The following is an 18,373-nucleotide window of genomic DNA, read 5'->3' as shown; positions in this document are numbered from 1 at the left end:
TGTGTTTATCTTCAGCAATTTCTCCTCCACTTTATTCTCAGTTATTACAAGATTATCTAGCTTACTGCCAGAGTTGAAAACACGGCTGGCATTCCCCTCATGTGTGAATGTCTATGCAAAATTTTCATTTAGTTTGTTAGCTACGTGAGCAGGATCATCAACAGTTGACCCATCGATATCAAGCGGACCAATCTGATTCATCCCCTTTCTTCTAGAATTTTCATAAATAAAGAACTGTTTGCTGTTTTTCTTTGCATCCTTTGCCAAAGATTTCTCCTAATCTGCCTTCGCCTGCCTAACCTCCTTTGTAACTTGGTTACAGACCAACTTATATCTATCATAGGCTTCTGTGTCACATGTTAATTTATGTGTATCCCATGCATTTTTCTTCTCTGCCATATGTCTCTTTAGTTCATCTGACATCCATTTAGGCCTAAACCTTGAACAATATTTGTTAGTTGGTATGTAAAACCTAGTAGCTTCCAAGATACGTTCTTTGAGTTCTTCCCATTTTGAATTTGCTGTTGGTAACATCATCAGTTGGTCCCACTGTATAGAATTTAAATACTGTCTCAGACCATCGTAATCGCCTTTACGAAAGCAAAAACCCTTCCCTTTACCCCTGATGGTATTTACCTCCTTGAGTAAATCCCACTTCAGCACACTGCCACCTATTGGTTCCTTTATCTGCAGATTCTTAATGCATGGAGAATCACTACTGATAATCAGATCAAGAGTATTACTCCCTCTAGTTGCTTCCCGGACATGCTGATATAGAAAACAATCATCCAATAAATCCACAAAAGCGTTGCTAGTGTGTGAGTGGCCAACTCACAAATTCCAGTCAATATCTGGGAAATTAAAATTCCCCATTATAAGACTCTCTGATTTTCTGGGCATCTCTATTTCCCTGAGCAGTTTCTTATTATACAGGGTGTTTCAGTTAAACGTTTCAGAACTTCTAAGAGGGGTAGGGTACATCCTGACAACTCGAAATCATATAGCAATGTGGGGTCGGAAATGCTTTCCTGAAGCGGTGTTGTACACAGAAGCACCATAAAGAAAAGAGACCGTAAGTGAGAAATCGTTTTAATAATACATGAAAAGAAGCAAAAGGTACATGGATTAAAGTAAGTGTTCGAAGTTTCTTCCACGGGCTACAATGCACGCCTCACATCTCCGACGCATGGACATCCGAACATTCTGGAATACTCCAGGCGAATTTCGAATTTCTTCGGCAGCTACTGCGATTCTTGCAACCAGCTCCTCAGCATTGTCAACAGGGGTGTCATAAACTAGCGATTTCATATGACCCAGAAATAAAAATCAAGACATGATAGGTCGGTTGACCGAGCAGGCCAACGCACGGGACCACCACGTCCGATCCACTGTTGACCAAATGTGACATCCAGGTAGTTACGAACATCTCCGCTATAATGGGCAGGGGCTCCATCGTGTTGGAACCACATTGTCTGTTGCGTCGATGCAGAAATCTGTTCATCTCTCAAAAGTTGTGGCAATACTTGCTGCAGAAAGATCAAGTAGATAGGTCCGGTTAGACGACACGGTAACAGGTAAGGTCCGCTGAAGTGATCTCCCATAATACCGGCCCATACATTGACCGAAAATCGAATCTGTGCTGCACGACGTCGTATTGCATGCGCGTTCGCGACCGCCCAGATATGGTCGTTATGCGTGTTGAAAATTCCTTCCCTTGTGAAGGATGCCTCATCGGAAAACAACACTTCAGCAGGAAAAAGGGGATTTGTAGCATATTTTCCAAGGTACCACTGTGCGAAAGCAATACGAGGTTGAAGAAACTTCGAACACTTACTTTAATCCATGTACCTTTTGCTTCTTTTCATGTATTATTAAAACGATTTCTCACTTACGGTCTCTTTTCTTTATGGTGCTTCTGTGTACAACACCGCTTCAGGAAAGCATTTCCGACCCCACATTGCAATATGATTTCGAGTTGTCAGGATGTACCCTACCCCTCTTAGAAGTTCTGAAACGTTTAACTGAAACACCCTGTATTCATATCAGAGTCATTTGGCCTGTAGCACCCTCCTACTCTCAATTTTGATCTCCCAATGCTTATGTCACACCAAACTGACTCGACACTGCACTGTCCAGCGATGTCGACGGCTTCACTTCCTTGGATATTATGTGTTTCTTAACTAATACCATAACCTCCTCCTCCCTTCCTATCCTTTCTGGGCACATTGCACTCCCCAAATTCTAGTTCTGCATTCCTTATATCTGTATGACACCATGTCTGTGATATTCCAGCCATATCTGCCTTTGATGTTTCGAGCAATACCTCAAATTCGTTAAATTTATTTACCAAACTCCTAGCTTTGGTGTACACGCAAGTATACATGCACCTGTTCCTATTCTTAGCTACCCTAACAAACCCATATGTTTACTTGTACCGCAATGACTGCCAGCAGTCTTTGAAATATCCTGCATCTTGTTTTCCAGGCTGCTGCTCATTCCAATAGAAGCAGTGCAAGAATCACTTTCACGTCTGCCAGTGGCTACTGTTAATCTATCAGTCCTTGTATCCCCCAGAAGCAAGCAGTTTTCCGATCATCTAACACTGCCTCGACAGCACCAGCAAATATTCTTACACCCTTTCTATTTAAATGTATCCTATCCCTGTAGAAGCATTCTCTCCTGTTAACAAGTACAGACGAGACAGAAAAAATTCTACCCCTTGAGCCTTGCACAACCTTTCCAGGGCCGAATTGATTGACAAGGCTCTCATCATATACTCCCTCTTATCGTGTCTGGCAGAATTGCAGACACTTTCAAATTCAACCCTATGTCTGGTGTCTGGTGTTACTGTTGGTCGAGGAACTCTATGACTCTCCTAAAAGTGATCAGGATTACAACATTCTGGGGTTCATTGTAAGCGTTCGGTGGGAGATCTATTACTGCTAGGCTGTTATGTAAGGTCTTTGGCACCGTACTGGTGGTTGACACGATGAACGGGATTGTGGTTACTTGTTTCATATGCCATATCTCTTTGATGGCCTGTCTTAGATTCGTCTACTTCCTGATTTTTTTCCCCATTGGTTTTCTGCAGGTTGCCAAGTTGGGTACCAGTACGCCAATCAGATTGGTAGCCTTTTCCTTCTTGGCCACAAGGATTGTGTTCTTTCTGTTCTGCGGGATTGTGTTATCTGCTGTTATGGCGCAGTCCCAGTACAGCTTGTGGGTGGGTTGGGGTCTCTAGTACTGCCTAGGGTTCGTACTTGTAACATGGTACACTTTATTCGATCAACTGGTATTGCCTTGCTAGCTTCTGATGTATTATCCGGGCTACTAGGTCATGTCTACTTGGTGTACTTAGTTTGGGTGATCGGAAACGATTCAGCGCCTTCCGCGGTGATGTGCTGGAACGTTTCTGAGACCGGGTGGTATCGTCGACATGTGAGATCTGACACTCCGGGCATCTTAGCAGTGTATGTTCTGCAGTTTTTGGTATTGATTACCTGGTCTTGGATGGCGAGCATGAATCGTTCATTCTTGGGGAAGAGCGTCACATCGTAAGACATAAATTGAAAGAAATTTTATCTATGTGATCTTGATGGAGATCATTGTAGTGTCTGCCTTGGAGTGTCTTCTTTGTACATCTTTCTTGCTTCATTTGTGCCGTCTGGGTGGAGGGAGGGGGACTCCTCGGTTAGGTTGAGTGGGGTAACCGCTTGCCTATTTTCCTTATGGCCTGGTAGAGTGCTCTCTTATTTTCTGATTTTTTGTCTCATGTTTGCTGTGGATGCTCTCTCTCTCTTGAGAATGCTCTTCACTTTTCCAATTAATTTCTTAATGCTATTGCCCCGTCAATATTGCCCTTGGTAAATTGGTCTATCTTGACTCTTAATTCTTCTATCTTCTGCTGAAGTCTTCTTTCCCAAGCTGGCGGTTCCTTCCGTTTTCGGTTCTTCTGCTTCTGGACTCTCGTTTCTCTTCCATTATTCCTCCTGGCTGCTACCGCAGCACAATACACGACTGTGTGCATGACCTCCAGTGTTTCGCCATTGCTGTCGAGGTAATATAGTTTTGTGTCGATTGAAGTGTTTTGTGAATCTCCACGAGGTTCTTTTAGTCCTCTGCTTCGGTATCACATGAGTGTTTTTTGGGGTCCATTCCTTCGAATTCTGTTAGGGCTTTCTTCCACTCGTCCTATATTCTGAATATGATGACCCGGTCTCTTTCCACTTCTGCTCCTTTGGGTTGTATGTCTTCTTGCTCTTCCTCCTCAGGTTCGGTGGTGGTGGTGGTGGTATGTTCTTTCTCCTCTGGTTTCCAAATTCTTTATCCTTTGTAGTTGATCGCTCACGTCCTGCTTGATTTTTTCCAAAATTGCATATTATTATTATTATTATTATTTCGAAGATTATTATTATTTCGAAGATTATTATTATTATTATTTCGAAGATTATTATTATTATTATTTCGAAGATTATTATTATTATTATGAATTAATTTATTTATTTTTCAATTTTCCTTTATTTTTGCTATATAATTTGTGTGTATAGGGGTCATAATTGACGTTTGATGAGTATTTCGCTATTTCTTCTTAGCTTTGTGTCGTTGTCTGACGTGCTGTGCAGTTGCTTGAAAATCAAAATGGCTGGTTTTGATGGTCATACGTCGAAAAGACAAAGAACTGAGAATGAGCGGGTAAGTTTACATTTTTGTTTTTTAGTGTTTATTAGATTAAACTTTCCCATAGTTACTTCGTATTGTATAATTTAATGTATGTTTTGAATTAAGATTTGTTTTTGAAGTACAATGTTGGCCCCACGAAATATTTGTTATTCTTTCACAATATATATATATATATATATATATATATATTTTTTTTTTTTTTTTTTTTGGTAGCTCTTATTTCTTGTTTGGTCTTTGTTTTTCCATATTCTTTTAGCATATTTTCTTTATTTGTAATGCATGTGTAATTCGTTTTTGGTTGTGTAAGCGTTAATTTAAGAATTCCTGTAATTTTTTTGTTTTCAAACATTTGCTCTCTCTGTTGAGAATGCCTTCGTGGTGATTGTACTGATTCAGTACGATATTGTTCACTTTGCGGGCTAAGACAAAATTTGTCTATATTCAATCGTTTTTGATTAACTTAATACTTTTGAAATAAGCAAGAAAAAGTCACTATACCGTTATATATAATGCATTATTAGAACACCACAAATCGTTGAAAACCCCACTACATCAGAAGTGTTTCCATTTTACTTTTGTGTGCCCTGCCAGTGTAGCTAATTTCAATAATTTTTAAAAATGCAATCTTTTATCGATTACAATTTTTCATTTTTCAGTTAATTAACTTGTGATAAACATAATCTATCACAAGTTAAATATTAGTAAAATAATTTATTAAAAAAAAAAAAAACAGAATGCAGCATTTACAGTGCATCAGCTGTGACTCCTGATTGAACCCACGTTTGCTTCAGCTGACTGCTGTCCTGAAAATCTGATATTTGGGCTCAGCAAAGCCAGAAACTTAAAAAAAAAAAAAAAAAAAAAAAAAACCCTGGTATTTAATTATTAAGAAAATACTATTAAAATTACAATTTTAATTTAGAAACAAGCACATTAAAACCATTGAGAAGAACCAATCATTTAATCAAGTCTTGGTAACTCCAGTTTATGGTGTATCTATATGAGGAAGAAGTTGGCAGGTGAAGGTACCTCACTCACTGCCTTTGCCCTCACATTACAGGTTGGTATCAATAAAATCACAATGTTGGAGGTGAAATCAAGAAAAAGAAACTGTAAAAAGGAGCAAATAGATGAATATAAAGGCAATTTTTTTAAAACCGAGTAGAAAAAACGAACAGCAGACAACCACTGATACTTCTCACCCATACATTACCAGACAATTCCACGTGCATTGACGATGAAAATGCTCCTTGTTAATGCATAAAATTACAAAATGCTTTTTTTTTTTTTTTAAAGTGAAGTACAGCTTCACTGATGCACCTTTTCCTGCAATGTTGTTGGCATTGCTGCTGGAGTGCAGGCAAACATTACTGTATGATTTTGAAGAGACTGCTTTGCTTTTATACAGTACAGTAGAGCTGAGTAGTGGCATTAACTTATGATTATGCAAATAACGTAAGTTATTGCCACAACACCTAATCGTAACTAAGATAGTTATAATGATACAGTGCCGTACGGTGAATTCCCCCCCCCCCCAATAAATGGTGAGTTCATTCTTTATTGTACCTGTTTTCCAATTTCTCTTCAGTACGAGCCTTAGAACTTGCTCCAGAGCCCTCTACATAGGGATACTTTAATTTTAACGACCCTGTATTTTACAATTTCATTTTTGCCTGATTTTCTTTTTGAGTTATAGAGCTAATCTATGCTACAAAAAAAAAATGTGAGAAAATTGTTTCCAATTCACCATTCAGTGTTACTAAAAATGACAATGCACAGATTCTCCAGTGTTCAGTGATGCTCTGCAGGTGATAGCAGAATGGCTACTTCTAGATTTATTTTTCATTTTCAAAGCAATCTGTTACTATGTGTGGAGTGGAGTGGAGTGCAGTATGAAAACTGTAGTTCTAAATGAAGGATAATGAAAAAAAATTTCCAGCAGTAGACCATAAGGGTAGAAGGAAACTTAAGTATTTCTCATTACAAGTCATGGATCATTTTTTACAAAGCTGAACAAACATGGAATTAGTGAGAGGTCTACATACATATGCGGAGCATTAGAATACTGGAATCATGTTTATGTATGCAATGAGTACAAGCTAGTGCATCAATTGCGGCGCCTCCGTAGCCAGGTGGGCAGGAGCGGCAGTGCGTAGCACATGCTTTTTGATTAGACCGGGGTTCAAGCCCGTGACCACCAAATACGAAGGATGTGGAAAGGTCAAGGAATGACCACCACATATCCCCAGAGCAATATGGCCTTAGTTGCTAATGCTCCTAAAAACCAAATAACAAACAAACAAACATCGATCGCTATGTTTACACTGGTTAGAGGTGGTTGTAGAAAACTTATAAAATCAAAGTACAATTCGTGTGCATTTCAACTGTTTGCTATATAGGCCTTTCAGAGATAAGTATTACTGCAGTTTGAGGAGTGTCACATGTGACTAATTTGAACTGTTTTGTGGCAATTTATGGAAAAAATTTACAGTTCAGGTTCACGTACAGCTAAGATTTAAGAGTTGTCCAAACATTTTCCAGTGTACTTGCAGCTCATGGTACTATTTTTAGTATGGTAGAAAAATTACCATTTCTGCAACATTTCCTAGTACTGCTGTGGGTGCGGAATTTCTTATTGATGGTACTGCCATCAGCCTATACAACTCATGGCATTGATCTTGACACAGTGCCTCTGATATCCTTACAATGTGTACATTTAATGATTTGATTAGCACTTAAAATTCATCAAATTTATTTACCATGCTCATTAGCATTTGGCATACAAGACTACCTGCAATTGTTTTTACTCTTTCTTTGTAACCCTAGCACAGCCCCACAGCCCAAATATTTGCTTTTTCCCAGTAGGTCTTGAAATAGTAATGGTATTTGCCATATAGTACAGTACAAGGAAGCCACGGGATTTTGCTGCACTGGCAGAAAAAAACAAAAAGCGAAGTATAAGAAAATACAAATTGTGCTTCCCTCCTCACATATCCAGTAAATGTTTGAATTTCTTGAAACTATCAGTCTCAACTACCTGTGAGGGCAACTTGTTTCAGCAATCAGCGACTTGCTGGCTAAAACTTCCTGCAATATACTCCAAACCTTGTAATTTAAATTTTTGGTCCCTAGTTCTGAAATTCTCTATAACAGTGAAAATTCCACCTTTATACATTTTACTAACCCATCTCAGGGTGTAATAAATCTCAATTAGGTCATTTCTGAAATGCCTCTTGTAAGCTGTGCAGCCCACATGAATTTTTTACTTATACAATTGCCAATTTTGCCAATTGCCAATACTTTTGCCAATATCACCATGTAAGTTGACATCTTTGAACTCTTTTTCAAGGATCTGCCTTTTTTCAGATGTTCCCAGCATTCTAAATGTGATCTTACAATTGCTTATACATTTGGATTATGGCCTATCTACAGGATAATGTTCCATTTTTGGAACATAATGACCATTTTCCTTCATCTTGAAGGAGTGCTGCTTGGCACTGATCATTAATGATTCTACTTTACATCGTCTGCAAATTTTTACAATGTTTTCTATCTTATCAATGTTTATAAAAATCAAAAACTATAGTGGTCCAAGAACTGTTCCCACACTAATCTGAAGAATATCCATTAATTACCTTAAACCAAAGCAGTATTTGATGACTACTCTTTTCTAGCCAGGTGGGAAGAAGCAGCAGTGCGTAGCACACGCTTCTTGATTAGACCAGGGTTCGAGCCTGTCGCCACCAAATATGGAGGATGCGGAAAGGTCAGGGATGACCACCACATATCCCAGAGCAATATGGCCTTAGTTGCTAATGCTCCTAAATAACAAAAAGTTGGACACCAGTGGTGTCCAACTTCTTCGCATACAGGGTCCATTTTCAAAGTTAGATTTGTTTCTCTGGCCATACTGAGTGATTTGAGAACAATTAGTGTTACATTTTCCATATCTTGTTACATGTAAAAGGAAGTCTGTTTTCATCTTATTGTTTTTTTTATTTTCAGGCTATATATAAAAAATGCAAATTCCCAACGCTTATGTGCATCAAATCTATGACTTTGTTGTTTAAAAAAAAATAGCTTACTTTTGCTTTTAAGTGCTCACTTGCACAACCTGAAAAGGATCACTGCTTTTCAATATTAAGGTGAATAGATAACTATGACACATCTAAAATTGAAAATATTCACAAATTTTATTAAGTACAATACACAAGTACATTTACTAAACAAAACATTTAATGAAAAATTTTTTTGATAATTAAAATTTAAAATGCTGTTCTAGTTCACCTTCTGCTGGGGCTGTATCTGTGCTGGAGGTTGGACACCACTCTGCTTTGTGTGATGTAGCTGCTACACCTGACAGCTAGTTTACGTTGGTTTGCACCCAACCTCCAGTATACTTGCTGTGCTGTTCAGGAATTGCAGATGGGGGTTATACCCACGGTTAATACCCAGTCCCACTATTGAAGGTGAAAATTCAGTCCACTTGAATGTCACCGGAATATTAGTTCCATTAGTGTTTTTGACTCGCAGATAGCAATCCCCACTTGTCATACTATAGAGAACATCTGTGACAGCCTCAAGGCCCCTGCAATGATTGCAAACACTTTCAGTTTTAATTCTAACTCATGACTTTTTCTCAACATTGCTCTGTACTGCAATGGTTTAGTGTCTAACAACAGTAACTACAAAATTGCCTTTTTGTTTTGAGATAACTTTAGTTTTACTTTATACAAATAACAATGCATATCATGTCACACTGCTGTATGTCTAGTACTTCAGCGTTAGCTTAGGCTATAAGCACATTTTATTTAAACCAAGAAAATGTCAAATGACTTTCTTGGTTAATTAGAAAAACCTTTACTGCAAAATGATTTTGTAGTTTTTTGGACAAAGGATCTGTTGTCTGCTGGAGCATGGACTTGTGTTGGGCTGGCCTATTGGTTGTTTGATGGGTTTCTCTCTTTTAATTCTTTGACAGCATCAGCCCATTGTACTCGGAATTTGTACTTAACCTCCTCCTTGCTCTTTGCAACGAGCACAAATAACCGTGTTTGCCCTGTCTATATCATGTCCCTGCTAAAGATAGCATACAAAGAGGGAACAAGTAATGAGTGTAATATAGTCCTGATTTATAGAACTGCCCTTGTAAGTTCTTTCCCAAACAAAAGCATTTCTGCTACTTTGAGGCATGAGTTTAATCTAACTTTAATATAAAAACAACACATGAAACTAAGATACAAAAATAATAATCAAGACATTTTTCTGCTGCATGTCTTTTCTGTAGATACTTCCATTGGTATTATTCTTCTGAAATGCATCTCTAATTCCCCCAGTCTCTTCTAAACCCATCTGAACACATGTAGCAATCTGTCAGCATGTGTTCAGATGGAAAATGTTAGCAAGTATCTTCAATCTTCTCAACCTTCATCCCATGCATGGTATTAAGTACTATAGGTTCTAATACTTTTCATGTTTGGGCTTTCATACAAAGAAATAATTAAAAAAAAAACAACCATTAACGATTTTTAAAAAGCTAATCATAATGATATCAAGTTAACAAAGCAAATTAACTCTTAACACCGTAAAATTTGGCCATTTAGTCCACATTTGAGTATTATATATACAGGTCTAATTTTAGAAAGCATGTAGATCTGATAGAGTAGATGGAGAAAAGGGCAATGAAATTAACAAAGGGAATGAAAGGATAATTTTCTCACCCCATTCATTTCCTTCACACCCAAGACACTTTTTGCAGTGCCTTTAGACTAGGCACTTGTGATGTGATCTTTGAAGGTAATTTAAGCTTTTAAATGGATTGAACAAGCTCAATGCTGATTGCATTTTTGCTCAGACCACACTTGATTTGAATTGAGTAAGATGGTTTCAGGATAGAAGTGTGGAGGTTTTCCTTCAACCAGTGAGTGGTTGAGTGTTAGAACAAACTTCCATTTGGTGTTGTGGAATGGAAGTGAGCAGTAGGAATAAATTCAACGGATAACTAGACAAAATACTGGATGGGATGGACAGGTCAGGTGATGTGGGAAAGTTTTTTTTTGTTTTCCCCTGTTACTTTTTAGATTTGCTTTCTAGCATCATATGCTGCTATTATTATTACTACTACTACTAATAATAATAACAGTCAGATTGTTGCTGCCCTATTGTCTCAAACTGTTATCTATTTTTCTGCTGGATCATCAGATCTCTGCTGCTTTTCTAACTTCTCAACTAATACTGTTATTTCCAGAGGTTCAGGTCTTTCATAAGTCCTCCATTTTTGTTGATAGTACACTGCATTTCATCTTATGTTTGAGAAAACTTATTCTGTACAAGCAGCATCAACTTTTCAAATATCCAATACCAATTTCGTACCCAGTGATAGCCATGATTACATATATCAATGTGCCAAAAAAAATTGAAATGGATATCAGAATGATATAAATTTTGCTTTTAATATTCATTCACTTTTGATCTGTATCCCTGATTTCGATGGAATTTGAGAAGTAACTGTGTAAAATAATTGAGTATTATGTGTTCAGATATACACCAATTTATGTAATGAGGTTTAAGCATTTGTTGTGAACACACTTGTTTGTAATAAAAATGAATATTACAGGCAGGAAAAATTACTTCTAGAGGTCTGTAGATGTAAAAAAAATTGTGTTTTTGTTTTTAATTTCATATCTTAGATGTTTGTTTGGTTTTTTTTTTTTTTTTTTTTTAGGAACATTAGCAACTAAGGCCATATTGCTCCGGGATATGTGGTGATCATTCCTTGACCTTTCCGCATCCTCCATATTTGGTGGTGACGGGCTCGAACCCCAATCTAATCAAGAAGCATGTGCTACGCACTGCTGCTCCTTCCCACCTGGCTACGGAGGTGCCCATATCTTAGATATCACTATTCTGGAGGATAATTCTGATTAAATGTTTATATTGTATGACATGAGGGCTTGTAGAGTAGGGCAATGCCCTCAAATGATTACAAGAGAGGGATCCAACAAGCAGTTATCTGCCCAGTGCTTGAGCTTAAGCACTAAACCATGGGCTCAATGCCTGAGCCCATGCTCCAGCATTAGAGAACACAATGATATCCTCCACAGCAGAGTTCGTATCTGCTTCAGGGAATAGTGCTGTAGTTGGTGCTTCACTTGTCAGGGAAACTGGAAATATATTGTGTAAAAAGGACAAGTGGAAGAGGAGCAGAATGTCTGCCAGGAGCTGATGATGTCTTAGAACAGCTGTCAGATTTTTAGGAGCACAAATGCTGATATTGTTGGTACACATTGGCACTAATAATATTAAGAATAAATCTGAGTATTTGATCATCAATACAGAGCAATGTTGAGAAAAAGTCATGTTAGAATTGAAAGAGCCAGAAATTATGAGACACGACAGGTGGGAATACAGATGAGATCAGTTTGGGGCTGGAAAGATTGCTGGATTCATGGGGTAAAAATTTTCACAGCATGATCTCTGCATGCAAAAATGAGTTTTTATGGGGATGGGATACACTATGTGGATTGGTAACTCGCACCCACACAGTGTTAGGACATTTGCGGATTTATTGAATGTTTCCTACACCAGCACGTTAGGGACTGAGAGAAAACAATACTACTATATGATTTTTAGCAGCAATGCATTAAGAATCTAAAAATAAAAGACCCATTACTTGCAGTGATCATGATGTATTGATGAGGGATTTGCTTATAAATGTGACTATTGTCAAGGGCAAAAGGAAAGGCTTTTTCAAAGGTGACTACTTTAGTCTCAGACAGTTTTTAAATTCTATGCAGTGGAACCAACTGAAGTCAGCACTGAAAATTCTAAAAGAGCACTAAGATATAATTTTTTTATACAACTAAGAGATACTGCTCAATGCTTAGTTCTAAATGGATGTCAGATGAACTGATGAGACTTGTTGCTGAAAAGTTGTATAAGTTATCAGGTGATACAAGCCTTATAATAGATATAAAGTCATCTGCATTCAAGTCACAGAGGAGGTTAGGCTAAGGCAGATTACAAGAAGTGTGTGGCAAAGAATACAAAGACACATCAAACTCTTGTGTGAACACGAAGGGCTGGTTCGCATTGGTTCTCTAGGTAGTATGAATGGTTTAGCTGTTGATCCTGCTCAGTTTGCTGGCTTACTGAATAGGTATTTTGCCTCTATATTGAGATATGAAGAATTTTTAGGGGGATGTAAAAAATGTATGGAATTCTAACTGGGAGCTGAATAATTTCATAACTGAGATGAAAGTGGAAAAGAAATTGAGGCTAAATGTAAGAACACCTGTGGTGGATGGGATCGATGCAATTTTATTAAAGGAGATAGCAAAAGAAGCAAACATTTAGACATGAGTATGAAAGCATCTTTTGATTCAGGGTAGTTATCCTCAGTTTACAGAGGGGATCAAAGGGTGACAGTGAGTAAATAGACGTCTTAGCTTGTCATCTTTTCCAGGGAAAATAACGGAGTCACTGGTCTAAAAAGTAATGCAGTCACAGCATGCGTTTATAAGGGGTTTTGTCTGACCAATTTGATTGGATACTATTATGCAGAAACAAAGAAACTGAATGTAAAAAAATAATTGACTTCATGTATTTGGCTTTCAGAAAAGCTTTTAATACTATTGCACATAAGACTAACTGAAAATGGGGTCAGTGGCATTTAGGGCATGATATTAATGAGGGTATATCAAATTTAATGTCGTTTGCAGATGATACAAAGGTTGGCAGGATTGTTAATGACAGTAAAGACAGTATGCTACTCCAACTGGATCTAAATAAGTTGGGCAAATCGGCTGCGAAGTGGTAACTGAAGTTTAACATTGGCAAATGCAAAGTACTGCATATGGGTAACAATAACCGGAGAGAAACGTACCAACTATGTGGTACTACACTCAGGGAAGTGGAAAGTGTGCAGTCAAATATGAAGTTCCTTGACCAGTGCAGATGGGCTGCAAGGCAGGTTATGGAGTCTTATCAATGATATATAGGAATTTTGCCAGCAGGGACATAGTAGTAGTAGTGATGGTGGCATGTGATGCAACGAAGCAAGTATATGAGCTTATGCAGCATCAGCCAAAAAAAAAAAAAACCGCACACAATTCCCTCCAAATGCCTGTCCAGTTCCTCCTTAAATTTATTTAACCTATCAACTTCCACAATGACAGATGGAAGTTTGTTCCAGCAATTAACCACCTGCTGGCCAAAGGCAAATTTCCGTGCATCTTTTCTACATCTGTCTTCTTAATTTGAATTTATGCCCCCTTAGGTTCGTAATCTGAACAAGTGGAAGGATCCCATCAGAATTCAGTATGCTCAACCCATTCAAAGCCTTATACAGCTCAAAGAGAGGTGATAATCCCGTTATACAAGGCAATGGTTAGGCCACACCTAGAATACTATGTACAGGTCTGGAGGCCTCATTTTAGGAAGGATGTAGAGTTCCTAGAATGAGTACAAATACGGGCAACAAGATTGGTGAGGGGAACAAAGGGGTGCTCTTACCAAGACAGGCTTAAGTTCTGCAAATTGCAGCGCCTGGAGGGTGCCCCCGTGGGCAGGAGCAGTAGTGTGTGTGCACACACTTCTTGATTAGACCAGGGTTCAAGCCCGTAACCACCAAATACGAAGGATGTGGAAAGGTCAGGGAATGACCACCGCTTATCCCCGGAGCAATATGGCCTTAGTTGCTAATGCTCCTTAAAAAAAAAAAAAAGCACCTTCAGAGTAGACACCTGCGAGGTGATCTGATTGAGGTGTATAAGGCCTTGAATGGATTGAGCAAGCTGAATGCTGATGGGATTCTTCCTCTTGCTCAGACTAAGAACATGAGGGGACAGTTTCAATTTGAGGAAAGATAGATGTGCAGAAATTTGCCTTTAGCCAGTTGATTGCTGGAACAGACTTCCATCTTTTGTTGTGGAAGCTGATAGCCTAAATAAATTTATGGCTGAGTTGGACAGGGATTTGGAACAAATGGAGGGGTGAAATGGGAGAGTGGGTTTTTTTTTTTTTTTTTTGGTTGGTGCTGCATAAGCTTGCTTGCTTGCATCATATGCCTCTACTTATGCTAACAGAGGGCAATTTATTACTATGGATGAAGGAATGGTTGAGTAGAAAAAGAGAGGGGATGGTTGTTAACAGTACACTGCTTTTGCACAAATGTAATTAGCAGTCCTTCAGGGTTTGGCGCTGGATGCATTGTTTTTATTTTATTATTTTTTAAAATGATTTTGATAAATATAAGGTCATTACTAAAACCTGTTAATTTTAAGTCGATTTCAAAGACCAACACCCTTACTTTGAAACTTGTTTTCACTTAGGTGATGAAAATAATATACCAGAAGTTTTTCACTATTTGAAATTAATAGGTTACTAGGGAGCTTTGCCCCCTTCTCACCCACCCTCATGCTCGCTTTCTATGTAAAATGTAGAGGTATCTAATCAGGAAACGACCTATGTAATTATTTACCTGTGCATTTGTAGTGCACGGCATTCTCAAGGTCGAATAAATATGGTAAATCTCCAGAGTGGTGTACACCCTCCAACATGGCAACAAGCAAAACAGTGGGAAAGCAGTGATTGGCAGATGCCACTACTTTCCCTGCCCAGTGTCCTCCTAGGGCATTTTTATTCCTAGGATGTTTTTCCCCACATTTGCCGCTGCTTTTAAATTAGTAACTCGTTTTCCCACTTTAAAACAGCGGGATAGAAGGATAAAAGCCCTACCTAAGCTAAGCCCCCCCCTCCTCTGCACAAAACAATCAGAAAAGGGAGATGCTGTCAATTATTGCCATCTTCGTCACTTTCATCGAACTACTTGCCAGTGTATACTATCCTGGACTTCAGCCAATATCACATGTAATTATTTACATGTGATATTACCTGCGTTTACGTAAGTAACTTAGGAAAAGGCCTTTTGCTTCGGATTCCATAATACATGAGGAATATTGTTGCATCTCAAAGTGCAGGACTAAAATATTTACAAAATACTAAACTGCAGTATTTACAAATACAGTGTACAATATTCATTAATATACAAAAAAGGTTACAATGGAATATCAAATGTTAGATAGAGAATCACATGCATGGGGTTGGTGAACATTATGGAGGCAGTTGTCAATAATTAATTGCATTTGTAGTGACTTAATTGCCTCGCCCTCTTCTCCTATTGGCTCGAATAAATATCACTAGGAGGGAAACTTTTTTAATGTATAGACAGATATAATCAAATATAACAAAAGACATCACCCAGAAATCAGTTAATACACTGTCCCCACTAAATAATTTTTTTTTTTTTTTTCACCTCTAACTATAAGCCAAACTGCTTTAACTGTTACAGACTATCTAACTTTGTCTAACAGACTATCTAGATTTGGTGACAAATAAGTTTTGCTTTAAAGTCTGCAGATGATACAAAGGTTGGCAGGGTGGTTAATGCCTGATCAGGTATGTTATTGCAAAAAGATCTATAAAAATTAGGTAAATGGGATTAGATGTTGAAATTGAAGTTTGACATTGACTAATGCAAGGTACTTTTAGCATTAGCATTAGTAGAGGCATATTATGCAAGAAAGCAAGCTTATTCAGCATCAGCCAAAAAAAAACACACCACTCCCATTTCACCCCTCCGTTTGTTCGAAATACCTGTCCAGTTGAGCCTTAAATTTGTTTAGGCTATCAACTTCAACAACAAGTGATGGAAGTCGGTTCCACCAACCAACCAACCACCCGCTGGCCAAAGGCAAATTTCCGCACATCTATCCGACATCCATCCTTCCTCAATTTGAATTTATGCCCTCTGAGGTAATTATTCTGAGTAAGAAAGAGGAAGAATCCCATCAGCATTGAGCATGATCAAACCATTCAAGGCTTTATACACCTCAATCAGATCACCTTGCAGGTGCCTAGTCTCCAGACTCTGTAATTTGCAAAACTTAAGCCTTTCTTTGTAAGAGCAACCCTTTGTTCCATTCACTAATCTTGTTGCCCTTCTCTGTACCTGTTCCAGCAGCTCTACATCCTTCTTGAAATGAGGCCTCCAGACCTGTATACAGTACTCAAGATGTGGCCTAACCATTGCCTTATACAAGGGAATAATCACCTCCTTATCCCTGCTAGAAAAATTCCTGTATATCATTGACAAGACACCATGAGCTACCCTTGCAGCTCGTCTGTACTGCTCAGAGAACTTCATATCTGCCTGCACAATTACCCCCAGGTCCTTTTCATTCTCCACCACTGTCAGTGTAGTACCGTAGAGTTGATACGTTGCTCTGGGGTTACTGTTTCCCATATGTAGTAACCCCAGAGTAATTCTAGATTAACATACCAACTGTCTGGTACCACACCAGGTTAGCTTACTGAAGAATGAAAAAGACCTGGGAATAATTGTGCAGTCAGACATGAACTTGTCAGGGCAGTGTTGGCAGGAAGTGAGTACAGCTCATTGGGTTTTATCAGTAATATACAGGAATTTTCCCAGCATACAAGATTATTCCATTCTATAAGGTAATGATGAGACCACTTCTTGGGCTGTATACAGATCTGGAAGTCTTGTTTTAGGAAGAAATGGTATCTGTTGTGATGGATATAGAGAGGAGCAGTGATATTTGTGAGGTAAAGAAAATGGTGCACTTCAGGAAATGCTTCGTTTCTGAAACTTGGAGTGCCTGGAGACTAATCACCTGCAAAGTGATGTGCTCAAGCTGTTTAAGGCTTTAAATTTATTTACTGGGGTGGGGAGTAACATTCGATGATTTGTTCCACAAAACCATGTATGTCGAAAATATTTTAAGTTGAAACCAATAAGACCAATATGAGCGACTATAAGCTAGAGCAGATTGGAGTCAAAAGGAAAATCCTTAGATGGATGGCTTCAGGGCAGGAGGCAGAGTTGTGATATAGTTATTCCTCAGATGAAATCGTGGTGGCATAGTGGTAGTGGGGCTAGATCAAGTGTCTTGTCTTTTGCTGCTACTGGCAAAGTTGACTTTTTGAAAACTTTGTAACTTCATGAAGTAAGAAATCACTTTGTCTTCCATTTTTCACATCATGAGTTCAGTGTTTTCAATGTTGGGTGTTTTTTTTTTTTTTTTTTTTAACCACTTCTCTTAAATGCTCTCAATAAGAAATGAGTTTCGGCTGACATTCAGCCGAAAACTCATTTCTTATTGAGAACAACAGTTGAATTCTTGCAAAGTAACTTCATGCATGCCATTACCAGTATTGGGGAATTTTGGGTGAAATCAGAAGTTTAAAATTTGAATTTAGTATGGCTGAAAATATAGTCCAATGATTTCCAAGCTTTGAACAAATGGCTGCAATAAATAATGGAGTCCCTGGTTAAAGATGCATTGCAAGATCATCTAGACAAGACTGCAGCAGTAATTCAGACACAGCATGGGTTTGTTAAGGAAAAGTCTTGTCTGACAAATTTGATTGGATATTGTGATGTGGTTACAAAAGAACTGGATGCAAAAAATAATTTTGATATCATATACTTGGATTTCAGGAAAGTTTTTAACACTTGTGCGTGGAAGACTACTGTACAAATTGGAGCAGAATGGTATTAAGGGTAAGTTGCTACAATGGATAAAAGGATGGTTGAGTGGGAGAAGACAGAGGGTGGTAATCAGTGGGTGCTGCTCTTTGTGGACTAATGTTATTAGTGGAGTTCCACAGG

General features: G+C 38.3%; 1 protein-coding gene across 1 annotated transcript in view; it reads left to right on the top strand.

The window, feature by feature from the left end:
* Nucleotides 1–4,586: 4,586 nt before the first annotated feature.
* Nucleotides 4,587–18,373, top strand: part of LOC150084571 (heterogeneous nuclear ribonucleoprotein L-like) — a 119,837-nt gene continuing 106,050 nt past the window's right edge. The window contains exon 1 of the mRNA XM_090376491.1: nucleotides 4,587–4,692. Within this exon, the coding sequence (XP_090232617.1) occupies nucleotides 4,639–4,692 (54 nt within the window). The 5' untranslated portion in view covers nucleotides 4,587–4,638. The remainder of the gene's footprint in view (nucleotides 4,693–18,373) is intronic.

Source organism: Mastigoproctus giganteus, chromosome 6, assembly GCF_048544385.1.
Source record: "Mastigoproctus giganteus isolate SK-2022 chromosome 6, ASM4854438v1, whole genome shotgun sequence".
NCBI classification, from domain to species: domain Eukaryota; kingdom Metazoa; phylum Arthropoda; class Arachnida; order Uropygi; family Thelyphonidae; genus Mastigoproctus; species Mastigoproctus giganteus.
This window is presented reverse-complemented; position numbering and strand designations above follow the sequence as displayed.